This window comes from Vulpes vulpes, chromosome 7, assembly GCF_048418805.1.
Source record: "Vulpes vulpes isolate BD-2025 chromosome 7, VulVul3, whole genome shotgun sequence".
Taxonomy (NCBI): Eukaryota; Metazoa; Chordata; class Mammalia; order Carnivora; family Canidae; genus Vulpes; species Vulpes vulpes.
In genome coordinates this window covers 86,485,289-86,504,696 of record NC_132786.1, presented here as the reverse complement: position 1 = coordinate 86,504,696, position 19,408 = coordinate 86,485,289, and the positions used below count along the sequence as shown (strand labels likewise).

The following is a 19,408-nucleotide window of genomic DNA, read 5'->3' as shown; positions in this document are numbered from 1 at the left end:
TGCAGCGGAACACTTAATAATACTTAGTAAATGTTAGCCTTTGGTTCCCCCCCCTCCCCAGGTCCTGCTCTATTTCCCACATTTACATTTCTGCCTGTACCTCTGGCTTTCTTTTGTTGATAGTTCAACTTCTGTTTATAATTTAAGCCCATCTCACTTTCAAGTTTCTCATTGTGGTTAGCTATCTCATCTCTTTCCCCTTTCCCCTTAGGAGTTCTTCATGGTGGATTCTTCTATCTCCCTTATCATCCAAGGGGAGAATTCTTTGAGATATATCTTGTTCCATTTTCATATAAAAGTCATCACCAAAACTTCCTAAAATCTCTTATCCAGATATCTGTTACAATAATCATTTTACTTATGATTTTACCCAAGGCAGCATCAGCTAGTGGTTAAAAAATCCCAGTTTTGGAATCAGTACCTCCGATAGATCCTAGCTCTGCCACTTCCTGGGTGTGTGACTTTGGACTACTTAATTAACCTCCCAGAACTTCAGATACCTCTCTAGAAGATGAAGATAGTATTACTTCACAGAATTATTGTGAGGCTTAGATGAAGTACCAATTTTTAAGTTCTTGGCATAGCCCCTGCCTGTATATAGTAAGTGTTGTAGGGTTCAGCCGTTAACTGTTTGCTATGGGATCTGGTCTTTATCTCTCCTTTCCTGTGGCTGGTTCAGAATGACTCAGCAGAACCCCTCTTCCTTACTAGGTGATTTTTTAAAGACTCAAAGAACTTACACTGAAAGGGTCTTTAGAGGATTTCAAACCATTCACCTCAACAAAAATCAAAGCTCCCCCACTTAGTAAGTGCCTGTCATGCATGACGTCTAGTTTTTACAACCCTCTATGGTAGATGCTGTAGGGGCTCTAAGATGCATACTCCCCTAATCCTCCTAGGAGTGTCATGATTGATATTTGAGCTCTGCTCATTACTGTTCCAAACTTCAGATTTTTGTCATAATACATATTGCTTCCATAACTCCATGTATTAAAATAAATAAAATAAGGTTCCTTGACATATGTTCCTCAGCTTGTTGCACAGATACTGCCAGTGACTGGGAATCTGCTACTTTGCAGTGTAGCCTGTTTCATTGCTGAATAGCTGTATAAGTTAGAGACTTCTGTGTTTCATGCTAAAACCTGATCTCTGTTATTTTTTTTCATTGATTTTTTTAAAAAGAAATACAGAGAACTAGTCTAACTTTTTTTTTAACCGGATAGTCCTTTAAATATTTGAATATAACTCTTGCTTCTTCCATTGTCCTCTCCTCCTCTGCTCATTTTGTAAATGATCATTATTTTACATATGGCCTACGTCATGCATATCAAATGCTCTCTGTTCCTGGGTTCAGGTCTAGAAATCATCGGGGTCTAGGCTCTATGAGTATACATTAGGTTTTCCTTATATAGCTTTAGAAGTGCCAGTGAAGAGATTTGATTTTAAGTCACTTTGCCATCAATAGCAAGCCTGAATATTTATTTCAAGTCATTCATTCTCAACTTAAGTATCTATGTGTAGCCTCCCTCTGGCCTCCTTATTTGTCTCTTACTCAGTCTCTTGGGTTTCTTTTCTTTTTTTTTTTTTTTAATTTTTTAATTTATTTATGACAGTCACACAGAGAGAGAGAGAGAGAGAGAGGCAGAGACATAGGCAGAGGGAGAAGCAGGCTCCATGCACCAGGAGCCTGATGTGGGACTCGATCCCGGGTCTCCAGGATCGCGCCCTGGGCCAAAGGCAGGCGCCAAACCACTGCGCCACCCAGGGATCCCCTCTCTTGGGTTTCTAAGTGAGCAAGGCCAGGAGAAGAAGGCCTTTAGATTTGGTTGTTTTTCTCCATGGTCTCTGCTCTTGGTGGAAGAACAATCCTAGCGCTTGGAGCATGTACAAGACATTTTCATTAAGGAAAAAAAATCTCAGAAATTTCATTGTCTTCTCATGAAAACAGACAACAAAAAATCTAGACAACAAAAAAACTTGCATTAAGAATAGTTTAAAAGCAAACTTGAACTTTTGTCTTTTCATAGTTACTAAGATTCCTAACAGTCAAATATATTTTGGTGTCAGATTCCTGACAGTCACGTAATCCAGGCTCCCCAGGCGCTGTGCTGAAGTGTTAGGGGCATTGTCAGTGGACAGGACTGCCTGGGTTTGCATTCTAGCTTCTTTGCTTCTTAGAAGACCTAGGTTTCTTCAACTGCCATAATGAAGTTAATAATAGTGCCCAGCTCATAGGGTTGCTGTGAGCAGGAAGTGAGTTTAAACTGTAAAATGTTTTAGAACAGTACCTGGTGCATAGTATATGTTCACTAAATGTTGTTAACACAGTTGTTGAATTGGTTGAAGTAATAGCTTATTTCTTCACCCAGAAGAAGAAACAGTCATGACATAAACAGATGTTTTTCTCAAGGCAACCCACATCTTCAGTAAGCTGCATTTAGTTTGAGGAATCACTTAATATATTCACTCTATCCTACCTAGAGAATGATGTACAGTTAGCTTCTTATTTTCATGGAATTTATGGTATCCCCAATCTTTCAGAGCTGTTGGAAATGTATTCTAAAGTTGTTCATCGTTAGAGTAAAAAGTGCTTCATGTTCTGTGATCAAGGGATCCCTGCTAGTAAATGTTTAATCCTGAAGTGTAGGCACAGAAATGGGTAGTGACACCATCCCTATTACAGATGTATCTCTTGTTCTGCCATGTGAGCATCCACCCCCACTTTGATGTCTATTCCCAGTTTGAAATTCTGAACAAGTTGGTCTTAGTGTTCTGAGGAGATGAGGTGGCCAGGAATTCTGAGGGAGTGGAGTAGCCAGGGTGAGTGATGCCATTTTTGGTATTCTGGTCTGAGGATCCCTAAGACTCTAGTTGAGTTATATAGTTGAGGAAATGGCACCTAACTGAACACACCTTCTGTTGTTGAGAGTAATCTTGCCTTACAATAGCTTGAGCAGTGGGTCTGGCAATTCGAAGGAGACTGTGTTCATTTACTTTCAATTGAATACATACTGTGGTCATTTTTCGCTACAGGGTGTTTAACAGTTGGTTTCTTTCTCTTAAATTGGAGGCACTTATACAGAGAACCCCTTTTTGTTCAGTAGAGTATGATTTGTTCATTCAATTGGTTTTATAGAATACTTGTGACTGAAGACTATGACTATCGTTTATTGAGTGCCTAGTATATCTGAGGCATCCCGCCTATGCCAGTAGAGGGATAAGCAGGACATAGTCTCTTTTCCCTGGCAAGGTAGGGAAAAGACAGGAATATGAACAACTGCTTGAAATAAGATAGAATAAGACAAGTCTTACAATTGAGGGGCAAGCAGGGAGCCACATGATCAGATCAGTTATTTTCAGGTAAGAGACCTACTTCTATTTACTTAAGTGGTGGCATTTGAGCTAAGACTGGAGGAAGTGGTAGGATTTCAGGAACGAGAGAAAGAGGCTGAAGTCTACACCAGGCAGAGAGAGGAGTGTGGACAAGGTTAGGACTTGTGGAGGATCTGGAAGGACTGAGCATGCATAAAAGTAGGTCCTTATAAGGTCCTTGGGTTTGGTGATGTGTAATAGCATGGCCTTTCCAAGATACCCACATAGATATATTTGAGCAGTTTTGAATTCTGGTGCAGCAAAACAGAAGCCTTCCATTTAAGTGGGAGAAGCACCAGGGAGATAAAGGTCCCAGAACAGGCTTTGGGCAGGGACAGGCTGGATCAAAACCAGTAGATACTGCAACTGAGAAGAAGCTTTTGAAAAGGATAAGAACTCTTATTCTTACTATAATATTCCCTTTTTTTTTTTTAAGATTTTATTTATTCATTCATAAGAGACAGAGAGAGACAGAGGCAGAGACACAGGCAGAGGGAGAAGCAGGCTCCATGCAGGAAGCCCGATGAGGGATTCGATCCCTGAACCCGGGATCACACCTTGAGGCAAAGGCAGACACTCAACTGCTGAGCCACCCAGGTGTCCTCTTACTATAATATTGTCTTAAAAATTTTTTTTTTATTGTAGACATTTTCAAACTCTACAAAAGTAGGAAAGTATATTATGCTATGACCCACTGTGTCCCCATCATGCAACTTGAATTCACTATTTTATCAAGCTTCCTTTACCTCCCAACTTTCTAGGGGAAGAGAAGGGAGTTGGAGCACTGTCGAGCATGATCAGACTTGTGTCATTTCTGGTGTGCTTTAGTTTGTATTGCTTCATAGGGATGATTTGTTTTTACACTACTCTAAAAAACTAGTTGAGGGGCATACTATACTACTGTCTTGCCAGAGTTTAAAAAAATGGTTATTCTCTGTATCAGCTAATTAAACTTCTTTTTATTGAAATAATTTGGAGTCCTTTCAGTGCTTTTTAATTCCATAGAGATTAGATCTCACTCTGGGGGCCCATTTGGGAAATGGGCAAGGGCACGAGGAAGAGAATAAAATGCCCTCTCCAGGAGGGATACTTCTACTACATGGCACATCATGGGTTTTGATGAGAGGCTGTTTATTTTGTATATGCACTTACTCCCTGTGAATAGCAACAGAAATCTAAATTGGGCTTCCTGTCTTTAGATCATGTGAATTAGAACAGCATACTGCTGCAGTTTTGCCACTTCTGACCCACATACCATCCAATTCCTCATTCTGGAGCAGTGATCCTCATCCGGGACCTATGGCCCTCTCCAGACATAGTTTTGATTGTCATGTTCTTGGGAGTGAAGGGGTTACCATCATCTAGTGCAAAGAGAGAGGGGAGGGGTGCACAGGATAGTTCCCTATAACAAAAGCTTAACCTGCCCAAAATACCAATAGTGTCAAGGCTGTATGTTAAAGGAATAGCATATTCCAGAGGAGAACCACCCTTTTCAGTTTGTTATATCACATGTTTGTGTACCCGGTTACCAATAAGAATTTTTCTGTCTTCTTTGGAGAGAGCTCAATGTCCCTATAGATGTTTTTCATTGGATTATCTGCATTACCTAACTTGGGTTTGGCCATAACTTTGGGCCTACCAAACTTCTTTCTAGTTTTTATTTTCTTTGTTTCCTTAGACTCTAGCAGAACATGGAAGTGATTTGGTTTCTCCAGGTAGAAGATTTAAGGTAGAATGCATTTTCCAAGACATGTTCACTGGTCTAAGCAAAGAGTTCTGTCTTTGGAAGAAGAGAATAGCTTGAGGGTGTTATTTAACAAGCTGGTAATGCTTGTTAAATCAAGATAGGATCTGTATTTCTTCACGCTGATTTGATATTGAGCAGTCTTTTGTAGTAATTGAGAAACATAAATTATTTCACTTTTGATTATTTGTAGGAAATACAGTTGGAGCATGCAAAGCAAGCCTTTGTGCAGAGGGACAATGCCAGGACAGGAAAAGTTACAGCCATTGACTTCCGAGACATCATGGTCACCATCCGCCCCCACGTCTTGACGCCTTTTGTAGAAGAATGTCTAGTAGCTGTAAGTTGTAACTTGCTGTAAAGAAGCAGTTTATTTTACCTGGCAAAGGTTCAGTAAACAAGGGATTAGAAGAACAATTGTTAAAAATTATGTAGAGTTTTTTTCAGTTGAAAACACTAGCATTGTCTTAATGTGATCCCATATATTACCATTATAGACAGAGTAAGGTTCTGCTAGCTTTTGTGGATAGGTTAATTTATTTTCTGGAGCATATGGACTATCTTAAATGTATTAACTGTTTTTAAAAAGAAAAACAAATTTATGATTTCATATTAATTTTGCTGTATATTTTGAGGTATGTCAGATGCTGATCTTCACTTTCATCTATGAGGCAAAATTCTTTTTAAAAAATAGTGAGTGCATATATATTTCTTTGAATGGTCAGAAGAGAGACTCTAGACCTTAGATTCCCTCATTCACTCAACATTTGTGTGTTGAGAGAATAGTGACACATGTGATGGGCGGAACCCAGTTGTCCTGTCTCATGACTTCCGTCCCAGTGGGGGCTCAGCCACTCTTCTTACCTCCTGGGCCTAGAAGGTGTCCCAGGACATGCTTTGCTGGAGGTTCCCAAGCCTTGGTCACAAAGCGTAAGAATCACCAGGATACTTACTAAAAATACAGATAACTAAGGTTTCTTCCAGGCCTATGGACTTATCACCTACAGATGGTGAGGTCCTAGAATCTTATTTCTGAAGCTTCCCAGGTAATTCTAACGATCATACCCTTATACAGTGGATTTGCTAGTCCTCGGAGAAGACTTTTGGAGTGTTTTCACCATGTTCTTCGTGCCCCAAAAAGCTTACCATTGGCAGGAACTCAGTGTAGCTTTTTACTTTTTTTTTTTTTTTTTGGAGGCATACAATTCTGACAGGCCTTTTCCACTCTGCACTGTGTTCATCTAGCTCCTTTTCTTGCCTTCTGCTGCCCTTCCTTACTCCATTTTAAACTCTGTGTCAGCTATTTTAAATGATTGCTAAATGGAGATTTATATGGTTGTTACCTTATAAAGAAGTGCTTTCCGAATACAAATATTTTACCTTGTTAGGAAAGGATAGAATTTGAAACCCCAAGCTGAAGTTCCATTCATAATGGACGGGCTATCTGTTCCCTTGCCCCCTGTGAAGAAATATGGCTTCTTACAATTCTGATTATCAGAATTCTGACCAGTCTTAACTCCCATCAAAGCACATGACATCTCATAATTTTACCATAATATGCTTGTTTGCTAGAAATTCAACCAAGGTAAAGTCTGTACTTAAATGATTATTTATTGCTAGTTCTAAGTAACATGACAAATCATGATATTAATGTTAGATTGACCACTTTTCATACTGTGTTTGTGTTGGTATAATATAGTTTTACATGTATAAGCACACACACGTGTGCACGTATATGGTATAGCTGTGCATGTCTAAGCCCCTCAGAATTGCTCATTAGATGAAATAAACAAACTTATAAAACATTTCCAATTGAAATTTGAACTCTCTAAATTACTACTGGTCCTGTTGTTATAATCCTACACATGTATTTATTTAGTCTTCTAGGACTTGTGTATGTAGGGTATAAGCTCTGGTCATGATTAGTTGCAGTTACTTTTAAAATTCATTTATAGCTTTTTTTTTTTTTTTTGATGTGAAAGGAAAATACTTATGGCCATTTCTTTTTATACATGCATTTTTGATTACTTCCAAAATGAGCATTTGATATATGTACTTCTGAATCTTCTTCATTCTATAAATCCTTTGTTTATTGTTCTTCTCCCCTCTCTTATTTTCAACTTATTTGAGGCTGCTGGAGGTACTACATCCCATCAAGTTAGTTTCTCCTATTTTAATGGATTTAATTCACTCCTTAACAACATGGAACTCATTAGAAAGATCTACAGCACTCTGGCTGGCAACAGGAAAGATGTAGAGGTGACTAAGGGTGAGTGAGAATAAATCTGAATTTTTGCCTGCTAGTATTGTGGTGTATTATTATTAGAGTGAAGAAGGCAACCTAAGAGTTTACAGTATAGATTTCTTTATCCCATTGACACATATTAAGCATGTGGTACATGTGTGTTCTCCATCCTTTGATCAGACAAACAAAAGCAAATAAAACAGTCTTCAGCAAGTTTTAAATAAACTGAAGACAGCCTTTGAATTAGGGAACCATGTAAAATTTCTTAACTGTTTTCAAATCATGCTAAGACCTGAGCTAAATCGGCAGCCTGTAAAGTGGCCTTCAGAAGTACATGAGGAATTCCCTGACAACCTCAGAACAAGATATCATTATTTTAATGGGTTTAAAAAAAAAAAACACACAACAATCCTCTTAAGAATTCCACAGCTTCATTAATATAACCTCCCAGGACGGATGCATGTGAAGTTTCGTATCTGCTTCCTGGTTTTCTCGAACCTGCAATTTGAATAATGTCCTGTGTCATTTATTCCAAGCCTTCAGATGAGACGCCAGTCTTTTAAAGTCAATGTTAAAGAAACTATTCTGCACACTCCTTCCAGACAAAAGAGTTGCAAAAATTCTTATATTTGGGTTTACTTGAATTCTGTGACTGATAATAAAGTTTTGTGATGTTCTCTCATTACAGCGCCTTGAGTTAATGCTGCGTTTAGTGGCTATTCCTTCTTGAATCTTTCCCTTTTAACTCTTTTTCCATACAGAGGAGTTTGTTCTGGCAGCTCAGAAATTTGGTCAGGTTACACCCATGGAAGTTGACATCTTGTTTCAGTTAGCAGATTTATATGAGCCACGGGGGTAAGTTGGCCTTTTTTTTTTTTTTTTTTCCTAATTAGCTTAATAAAAGAGGTTAGGGTGTGGGGGTAGGAGGAGGGCAGCACACTAGGAGAAAAAGAAGCCAAATTAAAGAGGACTCTGAAATACAGGAACAAAAAAGGGAACGTTTTCAAATTCCATAATGCACATATTAATAAACTTGTATTTTGTTGTTGCTTGTGGTGCTTTTTTTTCTCCTCCAGACGTATGACCTTAGCAGACATCGAACGAATTGCTCCACTGGAAGAGGGAACTTTGCCCTTCAACTTGGCTGAGGCCCAGAGGCAGGTGGGCAAACGGAACAGGGAACAAACTTGCTTTCTAATGTTTCTTCCATAGGGTACCCCTAGACCCTTTCTACTTGTGGTTGCCTTTTGGCCCTGGTATCTGACCTGCCGTCATAACATTTTGCACTACAAATCCAGACCATTTCAAAAGGCTGTGAAGAGAAATTACTTAGAGATGTTCTGACTGATAGATAGTTGCTCATTACTTTCAAGAATGGGGTGATTTCCTAACTGCACTGGAAGCCTGTCTCCCCCCGCAAAAAAAAACAAAAAACAAAAAAAACAAAAAAACGGCAGAAGATCTTTTCTTCTTCTGTATGTCTCGTGTTGAGAGTTGTGGGACAAGCGTCCTGTTTTGGTGTCACTGTCCTGGCAGGGAGGCAGCGCATTGCTGAGTGAAAGCCGTCTTTGCTCCAAAGAGAGGTACTTCATCAGCTCATTGTGTAACTGCCATGCCTTCCGTTATTCTGAATATCAAAATGAGATAATTTTGTTTAGTCTGGAGCAATAGTTTGAAGGCTTTTAGACTTCTTTTCTCTGTGAAAGGATTCATAAGTTATGTGGAAACAATTTGAGGAATGCTAAATTTTATTTTATGGTTAACAGAAACCAATCTCTTGAAGTCATGAGAGTCAGAAACTTAAGACATGGGACCTCCTCATTTAACTCTTGCTCGACTTGCCGTAGATCAGGATTAGAGAATAAAAGCTTTCATAGCATGTGTTGTGCTTGCACGATGTTTGTAAAGTAAATCCAGGCACAGACGAGCGTCGTTTGAGAAAAATACCTCCTTTAAGGCAAAGCCACCTCTGAATCCTGTGAGACTTAACAGTTTTTGGCTTGGAACTCTGGGTCTGTACAGAGACGCCAGTTTGACCACAATGGGTTGATGCAGGCTACATTTTTAGGACTGGCAGGCCTCGAGCCAGCACCCCTCCTTTCAGCTCCCCCCCCCCCGCCCCCACTGAATGCAGCGGCAAGTTTTGTGTGTGCAGTGTATAACTCAAAGTGGTGGGTGTATGCTCAGTAAATCCTAACTAGGCACCTCTGGAAAACTAACTGGCTGTTGTTAAAAGAGGGAGACGATGTCGCTGTGTGCCGGAAAGAGGACTCTATAATCACGTGCAGAGGTAGAAGCAACATTGGTCTCCTCCCTTTGATTTTTAAGTACTGCTTATTAGACGATTATCTCTTCATCTCTAGAGGACTAGCTGTTGTAGAAATTTGGAGATTAAGAAAAAGCAGAGGGGTTTTTGGTTTTTTTTTGGGTTTTTCTGAAAAGATTCCTTCTGTTCTCCAGCTGGCAGTGGTATCTCACAATATTTCCTTCCTGCCCTCTGCAACTTTGGAGAGTTTATGATGAGTGCTCATTGATAATGGCCATGCAAGGGTTAGATGATATTTACAGCAGGAAATGATTGGCTGCGGCTTAGAAGTTTAGACCAATTCACAGTGGCCTTGCCTGGAATATTCTTTCCTATGTGAACACCAGTAGGCCTGACAACATTGACAGACTCCAGCAATGGAGGTCATCCACCTGGTAGGCTCTGTGCTAACATGTATCCTCAACAGAGGAGTGTGAGAATAGGAATCTTTCTTATCTCATGAGCATGCTGCATTTTGAGCTTCAGAAAAGTTCATTGAAAATCAGGGATTGTATTTATTTTTATCTTTTCAATTAAGAGTTAGTGATAGCAGTAGGTCTGCCACCTGCTCCCCCCCCCCCCCCCCCGCCAGGTCCCTATTGTTTTCAAAGTATTTTCACTCATTATTTTGGTGTCAGAACCTTTCTAAGTACTATATATTTGTATCCATATAAAAAAGAAGTGCCTTTCTAATGGATGCATTTTTCAAAATGAGGTTACTCATGATTTCCATCTATGCAGAGATCAGTTGGAAATACCCCATAAAATTTGCAGAAAAGTGTTTTGCATTCTTAAAGATGCATATTTCTATGTAAAGCTATTTCAGTGAAGTGACTTTAAAGGAGATTCCAAATTATCTCATTTTGTTAGAATTATGTTACATTGACAGAAGCTAAAATTCAGTGGGTTGATAGCTGGGGTTGGTAATTATTTTCATTGTTCACCTATTTTAATTATTGTGGCTTTTGAAAAAATAAATTTTATTGGATGTGTATATTCATTCAACAGGTATTTATAAGCACTATCACTGTCATTTGACAACTTTGCATGAAATAAAATTACTGTTTTATTTATGTAGTCAGAAAAATGCAATACACTGAAATGTTCTGACATCAAAAACATGGTAAGGATAATAGGTCAAAAGAACAGTAAAATAACAACTGGCTGGGCCTGAAGAAAAAAGTGGATAGAAAAGAGGAGAAAATGGAGATCCCTGGGTGGCTCAGCAGTTTAGCGCCTGCCTTTAGCCCACTGCGTGATCCTGGAGTCAAGGAATTGAGTCCCACATCAGGCTCATGCATGGAGCCTGCTTCTCCCTCTGCCTGGGTCTCTGCCTCTCTCTCTCTCTCTCTTTCTGTCTGTCTCATGAATAAATAAATAAAATCTTTAAAAAAAAAAAAAAAAAGAGGTAATGTAATGATTACTCATAATACAACCACCTAGTTGTAGCCACTGTAATATTTTGAGTTATATCTGGGTGTTGGGATAGCCAAAATATTAGTATGTTTTTATAATCATACACATACCCACAAATAATTTTAATTAAAAACAACATCGCATTGCACATGATCTTTTAATATTGTTCTTAAAAGATTATCATGAAATATTTCAAACATTTATAAAGGTAAAGACAATCATCATGAATACCTGTCTACCTGCCATATTCCTTTTAACCTGTTTTCCCTTTAGAATCCCATATGAACATTTTTCTTAACATCAAAAAATTATTTTACAATGACATTTCATTTTAAGGCTGTAGTTTTTTAAAGAGAAGTTTATTTATTTAAATAATCTGCCCCCACTATGGGGCTCTAACTCACGACCCTGAGATCAGAAGTCACATACTTTAGTGACTGAGCCAGCCAGGTGCCCCAGGGCTGCAACATTTTTAACTGGTTCACTATTATTGGACATTTAGGGGATTTTTCAGAGTTTTTGCTCTTGAATACTGTTGCTTTTTAACATTCTGGTAGCTTGATCTCTCATTTACTTACTCATGATTTACTTACATGATTATTTTCTAGTCTGATTTTTTTTTGTGAGTAGAATCACAGGGTCAGATGTTCAGTACAGGAGTTTGGGTGTATGTTACCAAGTTTCTCTTCAGGTTTATGCTAGATTAAATGTCAGATTTGGGAGGCCCTGTTTCTATCAACTCTTGCCAGGCTGGGTGTTGCCATTAGAAAACAAACTATGGTGACAGATGATAGTTAAGATTTGTCATGGTGAACACTTCACAAAATACTTCAGTGTTAAAACCCTATTTTACACCTGAAACTAATACATTGTAGGTTAAGTACACTTCACTAAATTGAATGAACAGAAATCCCCCAAACCTACCAGTTTGTTTGATAAAGAATGATGTCTCATTAGTGTTTTTAAGTTAGTATCTCCTTGATCACTGATAAGAATTAAACATTTGAAAATAGGTTTGTAACATTTGGGGGCAGGGGTCCATAATGGTTCTCATTATGTTCACATTTGATTTTTCAACATTAACAACAGTAATAACTTTTTATTAATAAGAACAACAGAATCTAACCCTACCTTCCTCTTTGATGTGAATTTGGAACTCAGTGGGGTGATTTAAAAAAATCATATGTGCTCATGGACTGTCCTTCTTTCTGTCTCCTGCCTCCCCCTGTCCTACTTCCATATGTGCAAAGAAGAAGGCCTCAGTGGACTCGTCCCGACCCATTCTCCTGCAGGTTGCAGAATCAGCCTACAGGTTTGGTCTGGGTTCTATTGCTGGAGGTTAGTCATGGATGAGTACAAATTTATCACTTTTATTATTCCTCTGGTTTTTTTCCTCTGATTTTCCACCTTACAGTATCAAAGGACAGAGCCATCCTTGGCCTTTCCAAGCCAGTTTCCTGTCTGCACTTCTGAAATGGAACAAGAGCAAAGGGAACTCCCCCCATACCTGCATGCGATCAGGGACTTTTTCTTTTATCTTCAGATAGGCCTTTTTTTTTTTTTTTTTTTTTTTTTAAGATGGGGGAATAATGAGATTAGGCTGTAGGGGATGTGATTTTGCACATTTGAACTGTCTATGACATCATCATATCAGGAGACACTTCAGTGAAAAATCCATAGTTATTTATTAGGAAGGTTAGTGCAGTTTTAAAGTCGATATGTGCATAATTTGTTCCTTTCCTTCATCAGACATCTCTTTGACGTTTGACCACTTTCCCTTTTCCTCTGATCTTCCTTCTGAAATATTGGTATTATTTCATTTTAGCTGTTGGAGCCACTGCTGTGTATCCTATTGATCTTGTAAAAACTCGAATGCAGAACCAACGATCAACTGGCTCTTTCGTGGGAGAACTTATGTATAAAAACAGCTTTGACTGTTTTAAGAAAGTGCTACGCTATGAAGGCTTCTTTGGACTGTATAGAGGTTAGTGCCATGTGCTAAATTCACGTAAGGTGAAATAGTAGCCAGAAGGTTTGGTTTTCCATCTGCATGCCTGAAATGGATTAGGGAGACTGCATTACAATGGAAATGCGGCAGATTCTCAATTATCCATGCTAATGGGAGTAGGCTGGAGGCATCCAGGGCATGGCTAATCGAAACAGCCCATAATCTGAAAGCCATTTATATTGCCTTTTATTATGTTTTATTTATTAAAATAATTATTATTTTTTCTAAATATCTTCAGTGGGTTTTTTAAAAGGCTCTCATATGATTTATCTTCTTGAAGTAACTCCACTCACCAGCTCAAAGGGAAAGGCATCCTGGGGATGGTACAGAGATTAATGATAGTCCTTGAATATATCCCCCAAAAGTCTATCAGGTGGGTAACCAGGGGTTCAGTGGAACCTCCTTTACTGCCTCTTCTTTAGATTGAAACTGCCCCTTCCTCTGACTCTGTACCCAGTGGAGTTGATTCATATGCCACTCGAACAGGTAGTCTTGTTTACCTGCTCCTTCAGCCATCTAAGGTTCACGAAGCAAGGAGGACAGTAGCAAAATGTATGTCATCACTAATAGAAAAGATCCCACAGATCCTGGCTGGTTTTCCATTGGTATTGGCCTGTAGAGGCTTGACTTTACTTCCCAACCTCTGTGTTACCTTGTACAAAGAGAAAAGAAGTGAGTATATTTGCATCAGCTTAAATACAGTATTGTGGGCATCTGGGTGGGTTGCTCAGTTAAGCATCCAACTCTTGGTTTTGGTGAGGGTCATGATCTCAGGGTTGTGAGATGGAGCCCCAGGCTCTGCATTGGGCATGGAGCCTGCTTAAGATTCTTTCTCCCTCTGCTCACCGCCCCATCCTTACCCCTGGGCTTGCATTCTCTCTTTCAAAAATAAATAAAATACAGCTTTGCAAGGCCATTCAAGCTGAGCCACTTTGCCATTTGGCAACTGCACTGTTGGTGGGGTCTCCCCTTCCTGCCAGTGCTTGCTCTAGAAGAAAATAGTAGTTGGTACTTTGTAGGGACAGACCTTGAAACTGGCAGCCACATAAATCTGTGCCTCTAGGCCTCTTCTGCCATCTGCTGACTTCAGCCTTCATCTTAAGCATCCAGGTTTAAAAAAAACAAAGACCCCTCTTGAAATCTCTCACCTTCAAAACTAGGGGGTTTTAAACTCCAGAGTAGTTCCATTTTGCAGGTCCTATTGTGTAGGTAGATAACTCTCATCAAAGTCCTTTTGATCTTTTTCTCTACCCTCTTTCCCTCACCCCCTGCCTCATCTTACAATTGGGAAGGTCTTTGACCCTAGGTGATTGATGATGACCCTTAAAGGGTCACTGCCTTCATTTGAAATACTCTTTGCTCCTGGTGACAACAAACCTCACAAATGAAATGTCTCCCAAGTAGTACAAGGTTAATGTCACAGTGCTTGCTTTGCAGTGATTCAGGCAAAGGCTACCACCTTACCTGTTCACATAGGTTGTTCTCTGCCTGGAGAGCTTTGAGTGTTAAGCCAAAAGGACGTCTGAGCCTTTCCATTGCTTCACAAACTAATTTCATGGCCTTCCCTCGGTATTGGATTAAGTGCCTGTAGGATTGTGAGAAATACTTTTTATCCTGCTGAATGTTTTTAATATGCATATGTTGACCTCGTTTGATTTAATGTTGAGTCCCTTCTCCTTCCTCTTTGACCAGTCTGACACATCTTGATTCTTTGTTGTATCCAGATTTCCTTCCCTAACCTGTTCTTTTAGCCCCATAGATGGAACAGCTTAAAGCATACCTGAGTGCAGAGCTAATATGGTCATCCCACAAACCTCTTGCTGTTTTAGAGATTATCATCTGTAAGATGGGGGTGGGGGTGGGGGAGTGGGGGCTGATTTTAACTCTTTAGGGTAGGAGAGTCAGCCCACCTATTAGAGATGGAAGCTTGCTTTGAAAACCAAAGAGGCAGTCCTCCTTCTTTTCCTGGTTCTAAATAGCTAAAGGAATAACTGTTTATCTTACCTGTTTTGGCTGCCTGAACCCTAAGTGGTTCCCTGTCAGAGGATGCTAGGTAGAATGTGAGTATAAGAAGATTCATTCTGGGAGTCATCTCTGTTCATTTCCTCTTTATTTCTTCTATTTTCTAGTAAGTGATTTTAAAGCAAAAGATTTACTGTAAAACCTTGTTTGGTTTCATTCTTTAATTTGGAACTTGAGAGCAAAGGAATGGTTGGCAGTTCAAGTGAGAAAAAAAGATTTATAACCTTCCTTCATAAAAATGACCTGTTCCTATTATTTAGTTGGGGACCAGTTCTCTTTAGTGCCTTGCACATAATCAATAATTAATAATTGTATGTAACTACTAAGTTATAAATGCTTGTCATGAGAGCGAGAGAAAGATCAGATGAAAATGGGAATCCATCAGTAGTAGCACAAATTATAATAGAAACAACAAGAATCTGAGGTACTCCTGGGAATCATCACTCTTATAACCTATGTGTGCAAATTCAATAGAGAACACAGCCTACATGTGATTCTTCGACTATAAATTTCTCATTAGATGTAATTTTACTGTTTAAAAATTTTATTTTAAGGGAAACTTGAATTTCAATTTTGGGAATTTTAGAATTGCCTCTGATAACGCTTCACCTAGCAGGATGTGAGAAGGTGTCAGAGGACATCTCTAATTTATAAACATGTTTTGAAATATGGAGCATATTTTTTCTATTATGGAATTTTGCTTAACATGTAATTTTTCTGCATCAATACATATATAATTGCTAATATTTCCTGAATAGTATAATTTGGGAATGTTGCATAAGTAAGGTCTCTCCCCCTATTTTAAAATTATCTTTGTGCATATTTTGGAAAAAAGTTGGCAGTTAACCCTGAAAGAAGGTACTTGCAGATGTATCCTTATTATAAGGTTAATAAGCATCTTCCTCCCTCTCTTTTTTCCTTTTCTTCCCATAACAAGAATACAGATCTCTAAAGGGGCGCTGTTTTTGTATCAAGAAGTAATTCCTTGTGGAACAACTAGAATGAAGGTTCTTTCTAAAGAACTCCTGAGCACTCCACCACAGGTGGCTTTTCTCTTTGATTTCCCTGGCAGCCGCCAGCCTCTGCACACAGTCTGTGAGGTTATCCAGTCCTAAACGGGGAGTGTATTTGGGTCACCACCCTGGAGTCCAAAGGGGTTTGATAACACAGCTGCAGGCAGTGTCCACAACTGTCCTCAGTGTCCTGTGCCTCCAGCCAGGAGTCGTTTTCAGACTGTGGGGCTGGGGGGTTCTTAGATCCTACTCTCCATGTCTCTCTGCAGCTCTTTGTTCCCTTGTCTCTGAGCATCTCTTATTTTGGAGGGAAGGAAGGATCCTCTTGAAAATCCTCTGAGATTGACTCTGCAGACCTTCTCTGTTATATACACTACTTTCTTTACATGAAAATGATTGCTTTTCCAGGGGTTTTTCGTAATTTTGGAAAATCAGATCCCCAGGCTAAGTCTATCTGTATGAAGAGAAATAACCCTTAAGATAATCCAGATCTTCTGAAGTCACTTGTGATCGTCTTCCCTTATTTCTGCCCCCCCCTCCCCAGATTGATTTCATGCACTTGGGTGTTTAAAATCCTTAATGAAGTACCTGACAGCTCATTTAATTTGAAGGAACCACATGACCAAATGAGTCAGTTATTGGCCTGATAGTGACTTGGCATATTAAAGAGAAACAGTTACTTGGGTAATCGTCCCCAATTAAATGCTCTTACCAGTCCAGGAATAACTAATCTCTGCCTTTAAACTTCGCTGTACTCTCCTCTCTCAGATGCTTCAGGTAATGAGATGAGCAGCCTTAGAAATTCAAAAATTTGGGGGGAGGATCTTTGGGAAGAAAGATTCAAGAGAAATCTGAATCCATGAGAAGTACTTCTTAAAGGGAGGCTTTTCTTTTTGTTTCTTTGGTGGGAGAAGCCATAAGGGACATCTGCCAGAAAGAGAAATTAGGGGATGCCTGGGTTGGTCTGTCAGTTAAGTGTCTGCCTTCGGCTCAGGTCATGATCCCCAGTCCTGGGTTGGAGCCCTGTATTGGGCCCTATATTGGGCCCTCTGCTCAGTGGGGAGTCTGCTTCTCCCTCTCTCTCTGCTGCTCCCCCTGCTTGTGCTTCGCGCGCGCTCTCTCTCTCTCTCAAATAAATAAAATCTTTAAAAAAAATTAGATCATTTTATGAATTAAAATTAATTTGGAGCACAATTTTTGAGTTAATTTGCAAAAAAAAGTTTTTTTAATTGGATCATTGATCTGGGCTTATAGAGTCTTAGATGTTATCTGGGCTTCCAGTCTTTCAAGTTATCTGTGTGGTACAAAAGCAGTCGTTTTCCATCCTGGAATGTTCTCAAGGTGACATCTAGAGGATATTGTGGTGATATCTCAGGAAGTTATTGATATGTTTGCATTCTGGAAGGAAGTTTTGTCAGACAGCTAGTTTAAGTTAGACCTCTTCTTGTGGTTAATGGCTCTATAGAAGGGGGGACCCAAATTACATGGGTCCACAGTGAAATTCCTCTTTGCGTAATTCTTGTGGATAAAAATAAATTTAAAAAAATTCTAGCACCAAAATAAAATGATTGAAGTTTCTACAACTGTTTTGCATAACTTAACGCATGTGTCTTGGAACCAGCTACAGTGAATCCTTGAACTGCGCCAAGTCATGAGTATCTATCCACGTCCAGCAGAGCTTCTGATGAGCACAAAGATTGGTTTGAATGTTATTTCTTTGGTTCGTTTTTGCATATATTAATTTAGGGTATAAAGGCTGTAAAAATATCAGAAAGCAAATATTTGCTTCTAGGAAACCATGAGCTGGGTAATCACATCTGCGGAAATCTACAGTGAGCCAACTGTACCGAGCACAGCGTGTCAACTCAGGAGGCAAAGGTAGCACAAGGTCAGACCAAGGTGGGTGGGTGCATTGTCAGAAGCTAGAGAGGGCCAGATGAGAACACTGGTGGAAAACTTAAAAGGATGGGAAGCTGGGAAGGATGACAAAAATATTGAAGTAGACATAGTCCAGCAAAGAAAAGACTGAGTTAGCACTGGGCCTCCAGAATGGTGGTTTATAACCAGCTACTGCCGTTGCTGAGGCTGAAGCAAGCAGAACAGATTAAATTTCAGCAGCAAGGAGTTAGTTGAAGTAGAAGGAAAGGTAAGCAGGAGTTGCCGAGTACCAGAGTGACAAACTGAAGGAGAGGATATGACCTTTCTTCCCAATAATCTTCACTTCTAGAAAGCCAGACCCAAAAGAGAGGAGTCAAAGGAACTAAATCCTTTCTAGACTATCATCTGTATCATTCATTTACATTTTTGACACTCAGCCTCTAAATCATCCTAAGCCATGGCTAAGATATTAGCTGGTTCTTGACATTTGGAGTGAAACATTTAACCCAGAAAACCAATTATTTTTATCTGAAATCTGCACTGTGCCCTCGGCCCTACCATGTCCCCAGTTCCACTGCATAGTCCATGTGGGGTGGCTCCCTAGGAGCCTATGCAGATCGGAGGGCTCTGAAAGGGGATAGCTCAGTAGGGAGGGTGGAAATGCCTCATGCCTCAAGGCAATATGAGTCAAAGGTGGACAGACAAGTGGTTGGAGGAGGAGGGAGGAAAGAAGGCTTGAACAAGTGAAGAGAGAAGGCCATGGAACTAGGAGCAGGAATAAAAGCTGTGAGACAGGGCGCCCAGAGTGCTGATAGCTCCAGAATGAAGGATAATCTGATGTTGAAAGCAAGGCGGGCTCTCTGGGAGGATGAGGGCAAGTGTAGGGGCCTCTGTGGGGGAGGTCAGGAGGCTAAGAATTTAACATCGGAGGGGTTTCCTCTGGGTTGAAATTAGATAACACAAAAAAGTGCTTCATGTGCCTTTCGCTAGAGGAATAGGGATCATTTATGCACTCATTTCCCCTGCCAGACTGTACCCCAAATGCCTCCTACCCCATTTGACATGCTTGGCATTCCCTTCCTCAGGACCACGCTAGCCACTCTTGAGCGTGTTTTTGTCTGCCCTGAGACAGAGATGCTGCTTTAGTTAAACAGAGTTTCTTCCTTGTCGTGGCTGACCCTTCGACATCTGTGCTCCTGCCTGTCTTGTCCAGGGTGCTGTTTGGGGATAGCCACTATATGTGGCTGTCAGCCTGGCTCCCAACTGACTGCTCTGCCTAATAAGCCCAGTGCCCCACATGTGCCTGGACTCTGATTTGATTACCAGCTGCTAACTAACAAGTTGGTCCTGCCACCTTCCAGTGCCCAATGTTAGAAGAGCCTGATACAGGGATCCCTGGGTGGCG

At 40.0% G+C, this 19,408-nt stretch overlaps 1 protein-coding gene across 4 annotated transcripts in view; it reads left to right on the top strand.

Moving 5' to 3' along the window:
* The window catches only part of SLC25A13 (solute carrier family 25 member 13), a 184,597-nt gene that overhangs the window by 102,908 nt on the left and 62,281 nt on the right, over nt 1-19,408 (top strand). For 2 of the 4 annotated variants that reach the window (XM_026003803.2, XM_072764347.1), the window contains 6 exons: nt 5,310-5,456; nt 7,247-7,385; nt 8,123-8,216; nt 8,438-8,522; nt 12,336-12,420; nt 12,908-13,066. In XM_026003803.2, the coding sequence (XP_025859588.1) occupies nt 5,310-5,456; nt 7,247-7,385; nt 8,123-8,216; nt 8,438-8,522; nt 12,336-12,420; nt 12,908-13,066 (709 nt within the window). Of the gene's footprint in view, nt 1-5,309; nt 5,457-7,246; nt 7,386-8,122; nt 8,217-8,437; nt 8,523-12,332; nt 12,421-12,907; nt 13,067-19,408 lie in introns of all 4 variants that reach the window. The other 2 variants (XM_026003802.2, XM_072764346.1) reach the window with 1 other exon arrangement.